We start from the raw sequence: 19,488 nt of genomic DNA, 5'->3' as shown, positions 1-19,488 counted from the left end.
AAAGTGCCCTGATATATTAGAACCAGAAGGCAAAATTGAAAGAATCTACCAATCACTGCCTGAAAGATCCCAAAAAGAAAACTCCCAGGAACATCATAACCAAATTCCAGAGCTTACAAATCAAGGATAAAGTATTACAAACAGCCAGAAAGAAACAATTCAAATATCGTGGAGCTACAATCAGAATTTGGATTTGGCAGCTTCCACATTAAAGAACCAGAGGGCTTAGAATATGATATACTAAAAGCAAAGGAGTTAGTAATCTTTCAGGGGGGACAGGAACATTTAACAAAATAGAGGAATTTCAAGCATTTCTAATTAAAAGACCAGAGCTAAATAAAAAATCTGATCTCATTGGAAACATAAAAAGGTAAAAAAGAAACAAGAGAAAACTTAAGAAATTCAGTAAGGTTAAACTATTCATATTTCTAGAGGGCAAGAAAATATTTGTAACTCTTAAGATTTTTATTAGCATAAAAACAATCAGAAAAAGTATATGTACATAGATGGTATATAAATAAGGTGACTTTAATGGGATGATACCCCCCAAAAAAATAAAATAAAGGAGTGAGAAAGAAAATTGCACTGGAAGGAGGGGGAAGATTGAATGGGGTAAATTATTATGCCACAAAAAAGAGGCATGAGAGAGTTACTAAAACGCAAGGGGAAATAGGTGGGGGGAAGGGGGGGGAGGAATGGAGGGAGGATGGGCAAAGTTTAAACCTTACTCTCATCAAAACTGGCTCAAAGAGGGAATAACACACACACACACACACACACACACACACACACACACATTCAATAGGATATAGAAATCTATCTTAGGAGCAGCTAGGTGGCACAGTGGATAGAGCACTGGCCCTGGAGTCAGGAGTACCTGAGTTCAAATCAGGCCTCAGACACTTAACACTTACTAGCTGTGTGACCCTGGGCAAGTCACTTAACCCCAATTGCCTCACTTAAAAAAAAAAAAAGAAATCTATCTTACCCTATAAGGAAGTAAAAAGGGGTTGGTGATAACAGGAAGGGAATTGGGGGATTGATTAAAACTTAAAAAGGAGGGTAGATTGGGGAAGACAGTGATCAGAAGTCAAACACTTGTGAGGAGGGAAAAGGTGGGGAGAGAGGAATAAACAAGTGAAAAATAGCTTGGAAGGAAATACACATTTAGTTACAGTAACTATAAACTTGCATAGGATGAACTCACCCATAAAACAGAAGCAAAGTGGATTCATAACCAGAATCCTAAATATACTGTTTACAAGCAATATACTAAATATGCTATTTGAAGCAAAGAGATACAAACAGGATAAAAGTAAGAGGCTAGAGCAGAATCTATTATACTCCAGCTGAAGCAAAAAAAGCAGGCATAGCAATCCTAATCTCAAAGCAAAAGTAAAACCAAATCTAATTAAAAGAGATAAAAAAGTAAACTATATCTTGCTGAGAGGTATCATAGACAATGAAGTCACATCAATACTAAACATATGCACCAAATGGTATAGCATCTAAATTTTCAAAGGAAAAATTGAATGAGTTAAAGGAGAAAATAGATCATAAAACTATACTAGTGGGGAACCTCAACTTTCCTCTCTCAGTACTAGATAAAGCTAATCAAAAAATAAACAATAAGTTAGGAGGTGAATACAATTCTGAAAAAGTTACATATGACAGATTTCTGGAGAAAACCAAATGGGAATAGAAAGGAATATACTTTTTTTCAGCAGTACATGGCACCTAACAAAAATTAAACATTTATTAGGACATAAAAACCTCACAATCAAATGCAGTAAAGTAGAAATAGTAAACATACAACTTTTTAGATCATGATGCAATAAAAATTACATTCAATAATGGACAATGGAAAAGAGAAAGTAAAAGTTAATTGGAAATTAAATAATATAATCCTAAAATTAAGTGGATCAAAGAACAAATCATACAAACAATCAATAATTTCATTAAAGAAAATGACAAAACACCATATCCGAAATTTATGAGATGCAGCCAAGATGGTATTCAGGGGAAATTTTATATATCTAATTGCCTACATCAATAGAGAAAAAGCAGATCAAGGAATTGGGCATGCAACTAAAAAATCTAGAAAAAGAACAAATTTTAAATTGCCAATTAAACACCAAATTGGAAATCCTGAAAATCAAAGGAAACATTAATAAAACTGAAAGAAAACCAATGAATAAAACTAGAAACTGATTTATGGAAAAAAAAACACAATAAAACAGATAAACCATTGGTTAATCTGATTTTACAAAGGAAAGAAGAAAACCAAATTACTAGTATCAAAAATGAAAGGGGAAAATTTTTTTTTTTAATTTTCTCTTCATGGTGGTGAATTTGCCCCTTAAGACAATTGTTAGAAGCAATTTTGCCCAATTACATGCCAATAAATATAACAATCTAAATTAAATGGATGAATAACTACAAAAACTAATTTAACCCAGATTAGCAAAAGAAATAGAATACTTAAATAATCCAATCTTAGAAAAGGAAATTGAACAAGCCATCAATGAACTTCCTAAGAAAAAATCCCCAGAACCAGATGACTTCACAAGCAAAATACACCAAACACTTAAAGAACAATTAATTCCAATATTATATAAACTATTTGGAAAAACAGGTGAAGGAATCCTATCAAATTCCTTTTATGAAACAAATATGGTGGTGATACCTGAACCAGGAAGAACCAAAACAGAGAAAGAAAATTATAGACAAATTTCTATAATGAATATTAATGCACAATTTTTAAATAAAATACTAGCAAAGAGATTACAGAAATATGTCACAACCATCATATGCTATAACCAGGTGGGATTTACACCAGGAATTCAGGTCTGGTTCAATATTAGGAAAACTATTGGCATAACTGACCATATGAATAACAAAACTAACAAAAATAATATTATTATCTCAATAGATGGAGAGAGCCTTTAACAAAATACAGTAACCATTCCCATTAAAAAGACTAGATAGCAGAGGAAGCTAGGTGGCGTTGTGGATAGAGCACCAGCCCTGGAGTCAGGAGGACCTGAGTTCAAATCCAGCCTCAGACACTTAACACTTACTAGCTGTGTGACCCTGAGCAAGTCACTTAACCCCAATTGCCTCACCAAAAAAAAATTTTTTTTAATTCCTAGAAAGCATAGGAATAAGTGAAGCTTACCTTAAAATGATAAGCAGTATTTATCTAAAACCATCAGCAAGTATTATCTGTAAGGGGGATGAGCTAGAAGCCTTCCCAATACAATCAGGGGCAAAGCAAAGATGCCCATTATCATCTCTATTTTTTAATATTGTACTAAAAATGTTAGCTATAGCAATAAGAGAAGAAAGAGAAACTAAAGAAATTAAAATATTTAATGAGGAAACAAAATTATCACTCTTTGCAGATGATATGTTCTACTTAGAAAATCCAGAGAATCAATTAAACAACTACTTTAAATTATTAACAACTTTAACAAAATTGCAGGATACAAAATAAACCCACATAAATCATCAGCTTTTCTATATATTATCAACAAAGTCCAGCAGTAACAGAAAGAGAAATTCCATATAAAATAACTGTAGACAATATAAAATACATGGGAGTCTACCTGCTAAGACAAACCCAGGAACTATATTAACACAACTATAAAACACTTTTCACACAAGTAAAGTCAGAGCTAAGCAAATGGAAAAATATCAATTCCTCATGGGTAAGCCAAGCTAATAAAATATAATTATAATTCTACCTAAATTAATGTACTTATTCAGTGTCATACCAATCAAACTATCAAAAAATTAATTTATAGAGGTAGAAAAAATAACAAAATTCATCTGGAAGAATAAAAGCTCAAGGATATCAAGGAAGTCAATGAAAAAGAATTCAAAAGAAGGTAGTCTAGCAGTACCAGATTTCAAACTGTATTATAAAGCAGTAATTATCAAAACAATCTGGTACTAAGAAGTACAGTGGTGGATCAGTGGAATACATTAGGAACAAATTACATTATAGTAAGTGACCATAGTAATCTAGTATATGATAAACCCAAAGATCTAAACTTTTAGAACAAAAATTCATTATTTAACAAAAACTGCTGCAAAAAAAAATCATTATGTGACAAAAACTGCTGAGAAAACAGCATTGTAGAAACTTGGTATAGACCAATTCTCAGATAATATACCAAGATAAGGTCAAAATGGGTACATGATTTACACATAAAAGGTGATACCATAAGCAAATTAAGAGAGCAGATTTATGAATAAGGGACAAAAGGACAAAAGAAGTTCTTACATTTATAAAATGTAAAATAAGTTTTATTATATAAAATCAAAAAGCTTTTCCACAAAAACCAATGCAATCAAAATTAATAGGAAAGCAGAAAACAGAATTTTTGCAACAAGTATCTCTGATAAAGGTCTCATTTCTCAAGTATATATATGTATATATATATATATATATATTAGTATATAACACTACTGATTAAAGAAATGCAAATTAAAACAACTCTGGGGTACTCACACCGCACAACTATTACATTGACTAATATGAAAAAAATGGAAACTATTGGATGTTGGAGGAAATATGGGAAAACTGGGACACTAATGCACTATTGACAGAGTTGTGAACTGACCCAACCATTCTGGTGAGCAATTGGAACTATGCCCAAAGGACTAGAAAACTGTGTATACCCTTTGATCTAGGAATACTCATAGCAAGGTCTATATGTGAAAGACTTCCTAATAAAAGGAAAGGACCTATTTGTACAAAAATATTTATAGCAGCTATTTTTGTGGTGGTTAAGAACTGGAAATCAAAGGAATTCCCATCACTTGACTATAATGGATATTATTGTGCTATAAGAAATGAGAAGCAGGATGATTTCAAAAAAACCTGAAAAGACTTACATGAACTGATACACTGAACAAAACCAGGAGAAGGCTGCACACAGTAACAGCAATATTGCTCAATGAAGAATTGTGAATGACTTAGCAATTCTCATCAATACACTGATACAAGACAATGCCAAAGGACTAATGATGAAACATACTATCCACCTCCAGAGAAAGAACCCATATTGCTTGAATTCAGACTGAAGCTTGCTATTTTTCATTCCTTCATTCTTTTTCCTTTACTCGAGTTTTCTTGTACAAAATTACTAATATGGAAATGTTTTACATAATTGCACATGTATAACCTATATCTGATTGCTTATAGTCCCAGGGATGGGAAAGGGGAGGAAGGGAAGGAGGGACAGAATTTCAAACTCAAAACTTAAATAAAAAGTTTTTAAAATTAGAAAAAAATGGAAAATGTTCTTCACATCCAGGAAGACTCTGAATGAGGATCGAAGCATACTATTTTCATTTTGGTTTTGGTTTTTCTTTCTCATGATTTTTCCCTTTTGTTCTGATTCTTTTTTCACAACATGATTATTGTGGAAATATGTTTAACATGATTGTACTGTATAACCTTTATGAGATTACTTTTTGTCTTAGGGAGGAGGGAGAGAAGGCAGGGAGGGAGAAAAATTTGGAACTCAAAATCTTACAAAAATGAATGTCAAAAACTATATTGACATGTAATTGAAAAAAGTAAAATACTATCAAGATTTTTAAAAAGAAAGAAAAAATGGGGGAAAAAAAAGAAAGTAAAAGAAAAAAACAACAGCAAAAATGGACCTAAGAGATAAACACATAAAATACATTTCCTGAGAGGTACTAAAGATAATGAATTAATTCTAATATTAAACACATATTCACCAAATAGAATAGCAGCTAAATTATTAAAGGAAAAGTTAAAGAAGTTATAGGGATAAATAGATATTAAAATTGTAATAGCAAAGGGCAGCTAAGTGGCACAGTGGATAAAGTGCCAAGCCTAAAAATCAGAAAGATTCATCTTCCTGAGTTCAAATATGGCCTCAGACACTTACTAGCTGTGTGAGCCTGTGAAAGTCACTTAACCCTGTTTGCCTCAGTTCCTCTTCTGCAAAATGAGCTGGAGAAGGAAATGGCAAACCAATCCTGTATAAATCTAAACTAAAAAATAAATACAAGATCTGAACAGAATTTTACAAGACCTCTTGAAAATACAGAATGGAAACAGAAAGATAAGAAATGCCTATTTCTCATTTGTGCATGGCATCTTCACCAAAACTGCACCTATATCAAGGCATAAAAACCTCACAAAGAAGTACAGAAAGGCCGAAATATAAAAGACATCTTTTACCAACCATAATGCAATAAAAATTACATCCGATAGAGGACCTTTGAAGCAAGGTTTAAAAATTAATTAGATTGGGGGCAGCTAGGTGGCACAGTGGATAGAGCACCGGCCCTGGAGTCAGGAGGACCTGAGTTCAAATCCGACCTCAGACCTTTGACACTTACTAGCTGTGTGACCCTGGGCAAGTCACTTAACCCCAATTGACTCACCAAAATAAAAACAAAACAACAACAAAAAATTAATTAGAAACTAAATAACTTAATTCTAAAGAATGGGTGGGTCAAAGAACAAATCATAGAAACCATCAATAATTTCATTAAAGACAATGATAACAATGAGACAACAAACCAAAATTTGTAAGATGCAACCAAAGCAGTACTTAAGGAAAATTTTATACCTCTAAATACTTTCATCAATAAAAGAAATAGAGGATCAATGAATTGCTCATTCAACTAAAAAAGACCTAGAAAACCAACAAATTAAAAACCCCCAATTAAAAAACAAAAGAGAAATCCTAAAAAAAATCAAAGAAGAGATTAACAAAACAAAGCAGGGCAACTAGGTGGCAAAGTGGATAAAGCACTGGCCAGGATTCAGGAGAAGTTCAAATCAGACCTCAGACACTTGATACTTACTAGCTGTGTGACCTTGGGCAAGTCACTTAACCCTCATTGCCCCACCAAAAACAAAAAACAACAACAAAACTGAAAGCAAAAAACCCCACTGAATCAAAATGAGATGGTGGTTTTTTTCTGTTTAGAATTGTATTTTCCAAATTACATGTAAAAGCAAATTTTGACATCAATTTTTTAAAACTTTGTGTTCCAAATTCTCTTCCTCCCTTCCCACTCCCACCCCAAGAACTCAAGGAATTCAATGTAAGTTATACATGAGTAGTCATGGAAAACATCTCTACATTAGCTAGGTTGTGAGAGAAAATAGACAAAAACAAAACTTCAGATTAAGGAATTGTCAAAAAAAAAAAAAGTCTTAGTCTGTTTTCAGATACCATCAGTTCTTTCTCTGTAGATGGATTGCAATTTTCATAAGTCCTTCAGAGTTATATTGGATCATTGCCTTGCTGAAAATAACCACGTGCTTCCCAGCAGATCATCTTACACTATTGCTTTTATTTTGTATACAGTACATTTCTCTCTGCTTCAGTTCATCTGGGTCTTTCCAGGTTTTTCTTTTCTTCACAATAGCCCAGCAGAGTAGGTACCATACGTTTTGCCATTGTAGTCAATCATAACTATTTCCCTCCATCCTATTCCCTTCCAATGGTATTTACTCTATTTTCTATTTTATTTTGCCCTAATCCTCCTCAAAAGTATTTTGCTACTGACTTCCCCTTCCCCCACTCTACTCTACCCTCCCTTTATTCACCCTTCCCTCCTTATCCTCTTCCCCCCCTACTTTCCTGTAGGGTTAAATAGATTACTCCTCCCAATTGGGTGTGAATGTTATTCCCTCCTTGAGTCCACTCTGATGAGATTAAGGTCTTTGAGGTAATTCTGTTTTCTAAATTTTTCTTCCTCCCTCCTCAACTCTCCCTATGAAATCAAGCAATTCAATATATGTCATACACGTGCTGTTATGTATCTTCACCTTCCTCAAAAGTGTTTTGCTTTTTATAGCTCCCTCCCCTAAACTTCCCTTCTCTCCTTCCCCACTTCTCCCCGCCCCCCCAATCTCTTTCCCCTCCGATTTTTCCTCAGGGCAAAAATATATTATTATACCCACTTGAGTATGTATGTTATTCCCTCTTTGAGCCAAATCTAATGATAATAAGGTTCACTCACTCCCCCATTCCTTCCCCCTCTTCCCCTCCCCTCCATAAAGCTTTTTTCTTGTTTCCTTCATGTGAGCAACCTCTCTCCAGTCCACCTCTCCCTTCCCCCCTCCCCCAGTCTATCTCCTACCCCTTAACCCTATTTTAAAGATGTCATCATGGGTTAGCTGGGTGGCACAATGGACAAAAGCACCAGCCCTGGACCCAAGAGGACCCAAGCCCAAATCTGGCCCCAAACATAAGACACCCCACCCTGTTTGCCCCACAAAGAACAAGGATAAACAAAAAATGAATACTTTACAGATATCATCCCTTCATATTCAGTTCAGACCTGTGTCCTCTGTGTATTCCTTACTGAGAAAATTCTTATGAGTTGGAAGTATTATCTTCTCATGTAAGAATATAAACAGTTTAACTTTTTAATGTCCCTCATGATTTCTTTTTCCTGTTTACCTTTTTATGCTTCTCCAGGGTCTTGTATTTGAAATTGAAATTTTCTATTCATTTCAAGTATTTTCATCACAAATGCCTGAAAGTCCTCTTTTTCATAGAAGTCCCATTTTTTCCTCTGAAAGATTATACACAGTTTTGCTGGGTACATGAATCTTGGCTGTAGTCCCAGTTCCTTTGCCCTCTGGAATATTATATTCCATGCCCTCCAGTCCTTTAATGTAGATGCTGCTAGATCTTGTTTTATCCTTATTGGAGCTCCACAGCATTTGAATTACTTTTTTCTAGATGCTTGCAATATTTTCTCCTTAACCTGGGAGTTCCGGAATTTTGCTATGATATTCCTTGAGGTTTTCCTTTTAGGATTTCTTTCAGGAGGTGATCAGTGGATTTTTTCCATTTCTATTTTAGCTTCTGCTTCTAGAATATCAGGGCAATTTTGCCTGACAATCTCTTGGAAGATGTTATCTAAACTCTTATTTTGGTCATGGTTTTCAGGTAGTCCAATAATTTTCAAATTATCTCTCTAGATCTGTTTTCCAGGTCAGCTGTTTTTCCAAGGAGATATTTCATATTGCCCTCTATTTTTTTATTTAGTTGGATTTGCTTTACTGTGTCTTGGTTTCTCATAAAGTCACTAGCTTCCATTTGTTCAATCCTAATTCTTAGGCAATAATTTTCTTCAGAAAGCTTTTTAATCTCCTTTTCCATCTAGCTTTTCAAGCTGTTGACTTTTTTCTCGACTCTCCTGTATTGCTCTCATTTCTCTTTCCATTCTTTCTTCCACCTCTCTAAATCTTCCTTCTACCTCTCATACTTTCTCTTCAAAGTCCCTTTTGAGTGCTTCCATGGCCTGAGACCAATTCATATTTTTCTTGGAAGCTTTGAATGTAGGGACCCTGAGGTTGTTATCATCCTCTTCTGAGGGTACACCTTGATCTTCCTTGTCGCTGAAGAAACTTCCTATAATTCTCAATTTTCTTTGCTTGCTCATCTTGCCATCTTTTACTTGACTTTTAACTCCCCACTGGGGCTACACTGTCCCAAGCTTCAGAGGGTCCCAGGTGTTTCAGTTTGAGGGAGGGCAGGTTTTTCTCTCGCCTGGCCTGTTCTCTGGTCTGAAAATAACCTCAAGCCAACTTACCAGTTAACCAACCAGCAAAGCTTTCTGTGCTATGATTTTTAGCTTCAACAAGCCTGTGCCACTCCCCCACCTGGGCCTCCTGCCACTCAGGATTTCTTCCTGGTTCCCTACTGGGGTGGGACAGCCGAATTCCTCCCTAGGTCCCACTGACACCCCTGTACTCCCCCCCCCCCCCAGCCAGCAGTTCAGCCCTCTCGCCCGACTGTAAGCTCAGTTCCAGAAGACACTGGTGCTGCAGCTGATTCAGAGGCTAGGGGGTAAGTTCCTCTGGTGCCACGTGTCTGCGGTCTCTGTCTGCATGACCGCGGGGTTGGACTTTACTGGCAGCCCAGCACAACCCCCTTTAATCTCTCTATGGCTGGAAAATAATTTCAGCCTGTATTTTTGTGGGTTTTTCTGCTCCAGTGGTTCTTCTATTGCTGTTTTTGGGGTAACTCGAGATGGTTTTTTTTAAAGCAAACAATAAAACAGATGAGTAATACACTAACCTGATTTTTAAAAGAATAAAATTACCAAATTACCAGAATCAAAAACAAAAAGAACTCACAGTGAAAAAGAAATAAAAGAACTATTAGGAGCTATTTCACCCAGTTTCATGCCAATAAAGCTGGCAATCTAAATAAAACAGATGAATAATTTCAAAAATATAAAAGCTCAGATAAATGGAACAAGAAATAAATGGATTAGGGGCAGCTAGGTGGCACAGTGGATAAAGCACTGGCCCTGAATTCAGGAGGAGCTGAGTTCAAATCTGGCCTCAGACACTTGACACTTATTGGCTGTGTGACCCTAGACAAGTCACTTAACCCTCCTTGCCCCAGAAAGAAGGAAGGAAAAGAAAGAGAGAGAGAGAGAGAGAGAGAGAGAGAGAGAGAGAGAGAGAGAGAGAGAGGGAAAGGGATTTACAAGCAAATTCTAATAAAACGTTTTAAGAACAATTACTGCCAATAATACATAAACTGAAAAAAAAAAAGGAAAAGGCATCCTACCAAATACCTTTTATCACACAAATGTCTTGTTATCTAAACTAGCGAGAGATAAAAAAGAAAACTATAAGCCAATATCCCTAATGAATACGGATACAAAAATTTTAAATAAAATATTACCAAGGAGACTACAACATATCACAAAGATTATATACTATATAACCAGGCTTGTGTGAGAAAATAATTATTAATAATGGATTTCTTGGGGGAACTCAGGGATAAGCCCTTTCTTGCTCCCTGCCCCCCACACCTCAAGAAAGTCCAGTTCTTGAAGAACTTCAGCAAATCTTGTTTGGGAGAAACCCAAGAGAACAAAAGAAATGGAGACAAACCCTTTTCTAGCTCAGAAGGACCAGACAAAGATAATGGACTTAGCTGTAAGGAACTTGAGGTAGGTCTTTTACATTCTTCCCCTAGATGTTATCTGTAGAATTCATTTTAATGCAGACCATTTTAATGCATTCCATGTCAACCAATGGAATTAAATGATGTTTACCAATTAGCTTTGATCAATGCATAAATGACCCACCTTTATCAAAAGAGCATAAAACCCTTGGCCACTCCAGGGCCATGCTCTCTTGGTGTGTGCTCTTCTTCTTAGGACAGTGTAGGTTTCGAAGGTGTTCTGAACTCTCCTTGAAACCATATGCTGGGGGAAGCTAGGTAGCACAGTGAATAAAGCACCAGCCCTGTATTCAGGAGGACCTGAGTTCAAATCCAACTTTAGACACTTGACACTTACCAGCTGTGTGACCCTGAGCAAGTCACTTAACACTCATTGCCCTCCCCCCCAAAAAATGTTTGTTTTTCTTTTAAAAGAGAGACCGTATGCTATCTCCTGTCTCTAAGAGAGAGCATGGATCTGGGGCTTTTCTTCTGCTCATGTTAAGTGCCATGTGATCAATTCTGTAGTGGTGTGTATATATATACATATATACATATATACATATATATAAAATATTAATTAATAATAAATGCTTACTGCCAAAACTGGTGCAATAGCAATTAATTATAAAACACCATAGTAGCGGGGTGGCTAGGTGGCGCAGTGATAGAGCACCGGCCCTGGAGTCAGGAGTACCTGAGTTCAAATCTGGCCTCAGACACTTAACACTTACTAGCTGTGTGACCCTGGGCAAGTCACTTCACCCCAATTGCCTCACTAAAAAAAAAAAAAAGAAAACACCATAGTAGCTATGAATTTTAAAAAACACACTTGTTTTATACCAGGAATGCAGGGCTGGTTCAATATTAGGAAAAAAAACATAGTGGACCATATTAATAACAAAAAAAATCATGTAGTTCTATCAATAGGAACAGAAAACACTTTTGAAAAGATACAACGCCCATTCCCGTTAAAAATAATAGAAAGCAGGGGCAGCTAGGTGGCGCAGTGGATAGAGCACTGGCCTTGGAGTCAGGAATACCTGGGTTCAAATCTGGCCTCAGACACTTAACACTTACTAGCTGTGTAACCCTGGGCAAGTCACTTAACCCCAATTGCCTCACTAAAAATAAATAAATAAATAATAGAAAGCTTAGGAATAGTTTTCCTTAAAATGATAAGTAGTATCCAGCTAAAACGTAGAGCTAGCATTATCTGTAATGGGATGATAGAGGCCTTTCTAATAAGATGGCAGCAAACACGGGTGGCCATTATCACCATTACCATTCAATATAGCTAGAAATGCTAGCTATAGCAATAAGAGAAGAAAAATAAATTGGGAAAAAAAAAACACAGGCAAAGAGGAAACAAAATGATCACTTTTTGCAGCTATGAGTTTACTTAGAGAACCCTAGTCAACTAAAAAACTAACTGAAACATTAACTTTAGTAAAGTTATAGGATATAAAATAAACACACACAAAATCATCAGCATTTCTGTATATTACCAACAAAATCCAGCAGAAAAAATAAATTCGATTTAAAATAATCATAAACAGTAATCTACTGTTTGATAAACCCAAAGACTCCAGCTTCCAGGATAGAAACTCAGTATTTGACAAAAACTGCTAGGAAAACTGGAAGATAGTATGGCAGAAACTAGGCATAAACCAAACATCTTACACCTTATACAAAAATAAGGTCAAAATGGGTTCAAGATTTAGACATAAAGGGTGATACCATAGATAAATTAGGAGAGGAAGGAATAGTTTACCTCTCAGATCTATGGAGAGGAAAACAATTTATGTCCAAACAAGAGATAGAGAATATTATGAAATGCAAGATGGAAGACTTTGATTATATTAAATTTAAAAGTTTTTGTACAAACAGAAGCAATGCAGCCAAAATTAGAAAGGAGGCAGAGAAGTGGGAAACAATTTTTACATTCTGATAAAGGCCTCATTTCTAAAATATATAGGGAACTAAATCAAATTTATAAGAATCCAAGTCATTCCCCAATTGAGAAATGGTCAAAGGATATGAACAGGCAATTTTCTGATGAAGTCAAAGTTATCTAATTGCCATATGAAAAAATGCTCTAAATGCAAATTAAAACAACTCTGAGGTACCACCTGACACCTATCAGGTTGGCTAATATGACAAAAAAGGAAAATAATAAATGTTGGAGAAGCTGTGGCGAAATTGGAACATTAATGCATTGTTGGTGGAGCTGTGAACTGATCCAAACCATTCTGGAGATAATTTGGAACTATGCCCAAAGGACTATGGGACTGTTCATACCCTTTGACTCAGTGGTACCACTGCTAGTTCTGTATCCCAAAGAGACCATAGAAAAGAGAAAAGGACCACATGTACAAAAATATTTATAGCAGCTCTCTTTGTGGTGTTAAAGAATTGGAAATCAAGGGAATGCCCATCAATAGGTGAATGGCTAAACAAGTTGTGGTATATGAATGTGTAATAGAATATTATTATGCTATAAGAAATGACGAGCAGCAGGATTTCAGAGAAACCTGGAACTGAACTGATGGTGAGTGAGAGGAATAGAACCAGGAGAACATTGTACACAGTAACAGCAACATTGTGTGAGGAAAAATGGTGATAGATTTGACTCTTCTCAACAGTGAAACGATCCAAAACAGTTTCTAAGAACTCAATATCCAGAAAAAAAGAACTGTGAATTATGAATGCAGATTGAACTGGACTGGTTTTTTCCCTTCTTTTCTGAGGTTTTTCCCTTGTACTCTGATTCTTCTTTCACAAGATGACTAATGTAGAAATGTTTACTGTGATTGTACATATACAACCTATATCAGACTGCTTTCCATCTTGGGGAGGAGGGAAGGAAGGGAGGGTGGAGAAAAAAAAAATTTGGAACTAAAAATCCTATAAAAACAAATGTTGAGGGGCAGCTAGATGGCGCAGTGGTAAAGCACCGGCCCTGGATTCAGGAGTACCTGAGTTCAAATCCGGCCTCAGACACTTGACACGTACTAGCTGTGTGACCCTGGGCAAGTCACTTAACCCTCATTGCCCTGCAAAAACAAAAACAAATGTTGAAAACTATCCTTATATGTAACTGGAAAACTTTAAAAAAAATAATTACAAACAAAATCAAATACTTTTAAGTGTAAATGTCAAGACATACACAGGAACTATGTGAACACAATAGAACACTCTTAACACAAATAAAAGCAGACCTAAATAACTGAAAAAATATCAACTGCTTAAAGGTAAGCCTAACAAATAAAAATGACAATCCAACCTAAATTAATTTGCTTATTAAGTGCCATACTAATCAAACTACCAAAAGATTACTTTAGAGGGCTAGAAAATAATCTTTAAAGGAAGCAAAGATGAAGAATATCAAAGAAATTAAGTGGGGATAAAGGGGAAGGGGAGATGTGGCAATAGTAGGTCACAAACTATACTACAAAGCCATAATCATTAAAACAATTGGTACTGGGCAGCTAGGTGGCACAGTGGATAAAGCACTGGCCCTGGATTCAGGAGGACCTGAGTTCAAATCCGGCCTCAGACAGTTGACTAGCTGTGTGACCCTGAGTAAGTCACTTAACCCTCATTGCCCTGCAAAAACAAAAACAAAAACAAAAAAACAACTGGTACTGACTGGGTAAGAAAAAGATTGATCAGTGTTACAGATTAGGTATACACTGTAGAGGCAAATTAGCATTATAACTTAGTGTTTGATATACCCAAAGATGCCAGTTATTAGGACAAGAACTATCTGACAAAAACTGCTGAGAAAACTAGAAAGCAGTGTAGCAGAAATTTGGTATAGACCAACATCTCACAACATATATAACAATCTAAGTGCCAAATGATACATGATATAAACAAAAGAGTGACATTAGAAACAAATGAAAGAAGCAATTGTAGTGGGACCCCAAGAAATCCAAAAGATTCAAACCCCCTATACCAAGGGGAAAACAACCCCCTCCCATCTCAAGAATGAGGTGTGGTAGGGCATGGCCCCAGTATGCTGATGAGGAATGCTGAGGTCTGCAAGATGATATGCAAGATCTGGATTGATGCTGCTTACTCTACTGATACCCCAATATCAAAGCCCTCCCCCCTTAGTTATCTGGACCCAGTTTATTTTGTGTTTCTTCCTGCTTTATAATTCCCTCCCAGTTCTTTGTAATGCCCTTCCCTCCCTTTTGTCTGGTAAAAATACAAAAGACCAGTCTTCTCTTATGCCAAGATGACCTGTTCCTTGGCCATATAGTCCTCTCCTAATAAATCTCTTATTTTACAAGATTCGTGATGAGCCTCCAATTCTTTGGGAGAGCTAGCCCCCTGATCCAGGTCGCAAGTCACCCTAAAACACAATGAAGAAACTGCCTGTTGGATGTATGAGGAAAAGGATCTATGAGGATGAGGAAGAATTCATGACCCAGCAAAAGATAGAAAGGTTCAAAGAAGACAAGTGAACAATTTTGACTACGTACTATTAAAAAGGCTTTATACAAACAAAATCAATACAGCTAAAGTTGGAAGAAGTGGGAAATTGTGGAGTTAAAAAAAAATCTTCATAGCAAGTTTTTCTGATAAAGTTATTTTTAACCTATAACTGACTAAAATTTATAATAGCCATTCCCTACTTGAAAAAGGATCAAAGGATATTAATAGAAAGTTTTCAGATGAAAAGTCCAAGTTATCAAGACACATTAAAAGAGATATAAATCAATAATAGAGAAATGCAAATTAAAACAATTCTGAAGTACCACCTCCCACACCTGCCAAGAAAACCCCAAAAGGGGTCACAGAGACAGACACAACTGAAAAAATCTTATAACATATATAAAACTCATAGAGCTTTAAAAAACACAGTTCAAAGTCTACAGCTTGTGTGAACAAGAGAAAAATTAATGAGTCACAAACAATCTTAGTTTTACATCTAGTAGATTTTTTGCCTCCCATTCCTAGTTGATAGTGATTCCTTAAAAGATCCACCACTAATGAAAAGTGATTATTAGAAGAGTGGGTAATCAATTACACTAAATGCTAACAACATCAGGTTTTTCTAGTACCTACCTATATTGAATCCTTTTTGTCTTTCCCCTCATGTTATTACATTAATATGAATATGACTGTCTCACAGGATAAGGGAAGGCATATAAAGACTGTGATCTGTAATGGTAGAGGGTATAATCACATAAATGAAATTATAGCAAAAGCCTTAAAGTGATCAAAGGATGACTGTCATAAAATATTGCAAAATATTTTAAATTCTTTTTTGTGGTTTTGCCCCCAGGAAGAAGTCTTAACATCCTCTGAAATCTCATAACACATACTTGTAATCCTCTGATACACATTCTCATTTATATATAAAGTTTATCTCCCCTAAATCCTAAGATCCTAGAGCAACAGAGATTGTTTATCTTTATCTTTCACACCACAGAGTAGGCACCCAACAAAATTTTACTGAATAATTATCATCTTATCTCTAAGATAATATCATTTAAATTTATGTCAAATAGAATGACAAACTCTTTGAGGGCAAGACAACAGTAAGTTGAGTGTTCTGTAAACCTCATGACTTGCAATAAAATGTCAACAGTCTCTGATGCTGGTTTATTTTTCAGATTCATTTCATATTACTCCCTTTCAGCACTCTCCATTATGATTACTTTTACTTGCTGTTCCTCAAGATCAGCATTCTGTCTCACATCCTCAAATTATCAGGTATTTTACTTAAGTGGTTATGTGTTGTTTACACCAGTAGAACATTTATTCCTAGAGTGGGGGAAGGGAGTATTACCAACACCTTGGACAGTTCCTGGCATTCAGTAGGCACTTAGTTACTTTGTTTAATCAAATTAAATAGACACCCAATAGTAAATATTTAGAAAATATTTGTGTATAAATACAGCTGTGACTTACCAAAGTTCTCACATTTTCATACAAAACTAGGAGTCTAATTTCTGTGTTTAAAAAAAAATCCCTAAACAACAGTGATATTTAATAAAATTAATGGATGGGGTGAATGGGGTCAGTTGAAGAAAATAATACTGAATTATGCGCAAAATTAGTCTGTAAATCAAATAAACTGTAATCCCCCAAAATCAGGTAAGGTTCTTCCTGAAAACTTTTGTTTTCAGGCAGATTATTATAATTATAATTATAATAACCAATATAAGTACATACTACAAAATGTACATATGCTATACATAATCTTTATAGTTTAGAAAAAGAAAGACATCAATACATATTTTTAATGATATTGCATTAAGCTGATACTTAATTTCCCTACAATTAAAATTACATCACAGTGGTCCCTCCTAATGGCTGACCTGTGGTAAGGACACAGATTTGAGTTATCATCAAAATATAATTTCATTTTATATGTCTTCAAAAGTAGTTTATCTAAATAATTTTATAATATCTATTCCTTACCGATCACAATCTCTCACACTTTACTATTCCAAACTATATCTCTGCCTTCCTTCAAGTCTCAGATAAAATCCCACCTGCAGAAAAGAAACGTTTCCCAGTCCTCCTTAACATTGATGCCTTCCCTCAGAGATTACCTCCAATTTAACCTGCATATGGAATATGCTGTCTATACAGAGAGGTTTGCATATAGTCTCCCCCATTAGAATTCGAGTTCCTTAATAACTGGGACTATTTTCTTTCTTTGTACCCCCAGGGTTTAGTGCCTGGGACATAGTTAAGCCCTTAATACATGCTTGTTGACCGACTTTTAGTGAAACTTAAGCATTACAATTCAGAATAATTTCATTATTTGAAAAATAGTGGGGGGGCCTCAAAATATGAAAAAAATTCAAATCATTGATAAAGAAGTGTAAAATTTGATCTTTTTTAATACTAGAGAACAGTGTGGAAAGGCTATATCAGACGATAAAGAAAACGACTATTAGTTTAAGAGGTAAACTCACTTTATAAATATCATGTTAACTACTAAAATCTTTTAAGCCTACTATAGTCTCATAGGAAAGATAAACCTGCGACGTTCAGAATTTTTTTTAATAACCTCACTAATTCTGACAACAATATTATGACTGACAGGTACACTAACCGAAAAGACTATGCAAAGGGCTACCTGGGAGAAGAGGGAGGGATTTAAAAATAAGCAAAGAAAGAAAAAAGTCCTACCAAAACTCCACAACTTTTTCTATTCCCACCTCCCCCAGCATCTCGAGATACCAAACACTGCGTGGAATCAATTCTACAACCTTTCAACAACTATTCCACGAAGCCACTCCAAGAGACGAAGCGGAAAAAACCTTCTATTATCCCAACAAATCCAAGGTCTCAGCCTACTCCCTTCTTCAGCAAGACAAATGGAAACTAGCCTGCCATATGGCAAAGCCACGGACCCCCCCTCCGCACACTCACGTATCAGTGAGTTATCACTGATTAATTTCAAAAGCTTATTTGCATCAGACTGCCTGCTGCTCATCCTCCAGTCCCTTCCCGGGGGGAAGCCGGGAGAATCACGGGCCACCTGTCCTGCCAGCTTTGTCTGGTCGGAGCCTGGAAGCAGCCCGGGGGGTGGGGGTGGGCGATGCCCGCCCCCCACACGACTCCCGTCCCCTCCCCCCATCCTCCCGGGCCCCGCGGCCGCTCCGGAGCTCACCTGTGGGGGCACTGTCCAGGATGCGGAGGTCGTAGGCCCCGGAGCATCGGTAGTTGGCGGCGGTGCCGTTGTCCCACACCACCACCACCTCTTCGGGGCTCTCGAAGCTGCGCACGGTGCCCACATGGCCCTCGCCGCCGTCCTGCTTCCCCCACTTCCAGTCCGGGCCCCGGACCACCCGAGCCCCGACCCCTTCCACCATCACCCGGTTGTTCCGGGAGTTACTCATCGGGGCCCGGGCGGGGGGCTCCGCTGCTGCAGCCGGGGGGCCCGTGAGGGAGCCGGGCCGAGGCCGGACGCTCGGCGGCGGCTGCAGCAGCGAAGCCCGGGGGAGGCGGGGGTTGCTCAGCGGGGCGGTGGCGCGGTCACCTCGGCGAACGCACCCGCTCCCCAGCCGCCGCCGCGGCCGCTGCCACCGCCGCCCCGGCCCCCGCTCGGGCCTGAGCCCGGCTCCCGGCTCGGCGGCGGGGGGCTGCGAGAGGGGAGGGGGGCGTGGGCGGAGACTCCCCCGCTTCCTCCGGGCTCCGGAGCCAGGCTACAGCGACAGCCGCCAGGAGACGACGCTATCCCCCGGCCGGGAGCGCGGGGGGCGGACTACCGAGGGGGAGTCTTCGTCCACTGAGGAGACGGGGGCGGCGGAGGGGAAACTTTGCGGCTGGGCTCTCTTCTCCCAGGCCCCGTCGTGCCAGGGCCGGCTCCTAACAGCCGCCGCCGCCGCCGCCTCCAGCTCCTCCCCCGCGGGCGACGATGGCGGTGGTACCTCCCAGCGTCGAGAGAGCGCTTGCGACCAAGGCGTCCCCGCTCCCAGCCCCCGCGCGCTCGGCGCCGAGCTCCGCCCCGCCGCGGCCTCCCCGCCGTGAGCTG

General features: G+C 37.7%; 1 protein-coding gene across 1 annotated transcript in view; it reads right to left on the bottom strand.

Annotated features, from left to right (window-relative positions):
- MIB1 (MIB E3 ubiquitin protein ligase 1) overlaps positions 1-18,913 on the bottom strand; it is a 168,144-nt gene extending 149,231 nt beyond the window's left edge. The window contains 1 exon segment of the mRNA XM_043979477.1: positions 18,625-18,913. Within this exon segment, the coding sequence (XP_043835412.1) occupies positions 18,625-18,853 (229 nt within the window). The 5' untranslated portion in view covers positions 18,854-18,913.
- Positions 18,914-19,488: the final 575 nt, after the last annotated feature.

Source organism: Dromiciops gliroides, chromosome 1 (assembly GCF_019393635.1).
Source record: "Dromiciops gliroides isolate mDroGli1 chromosome 1, mDroGli1.pri, whole genome shotgun sequence".
NCBI lineage: Eukaryota > Metazoa > Chordata > Mammalia > Microbiotheria > Microbiotheriidae > Dromiciops > Dromiciops gliroides.
Note: the sequence above shows the minus strand (reverse complement) of the source record. Positions and strands in the feature narration are given on the sequence as shown.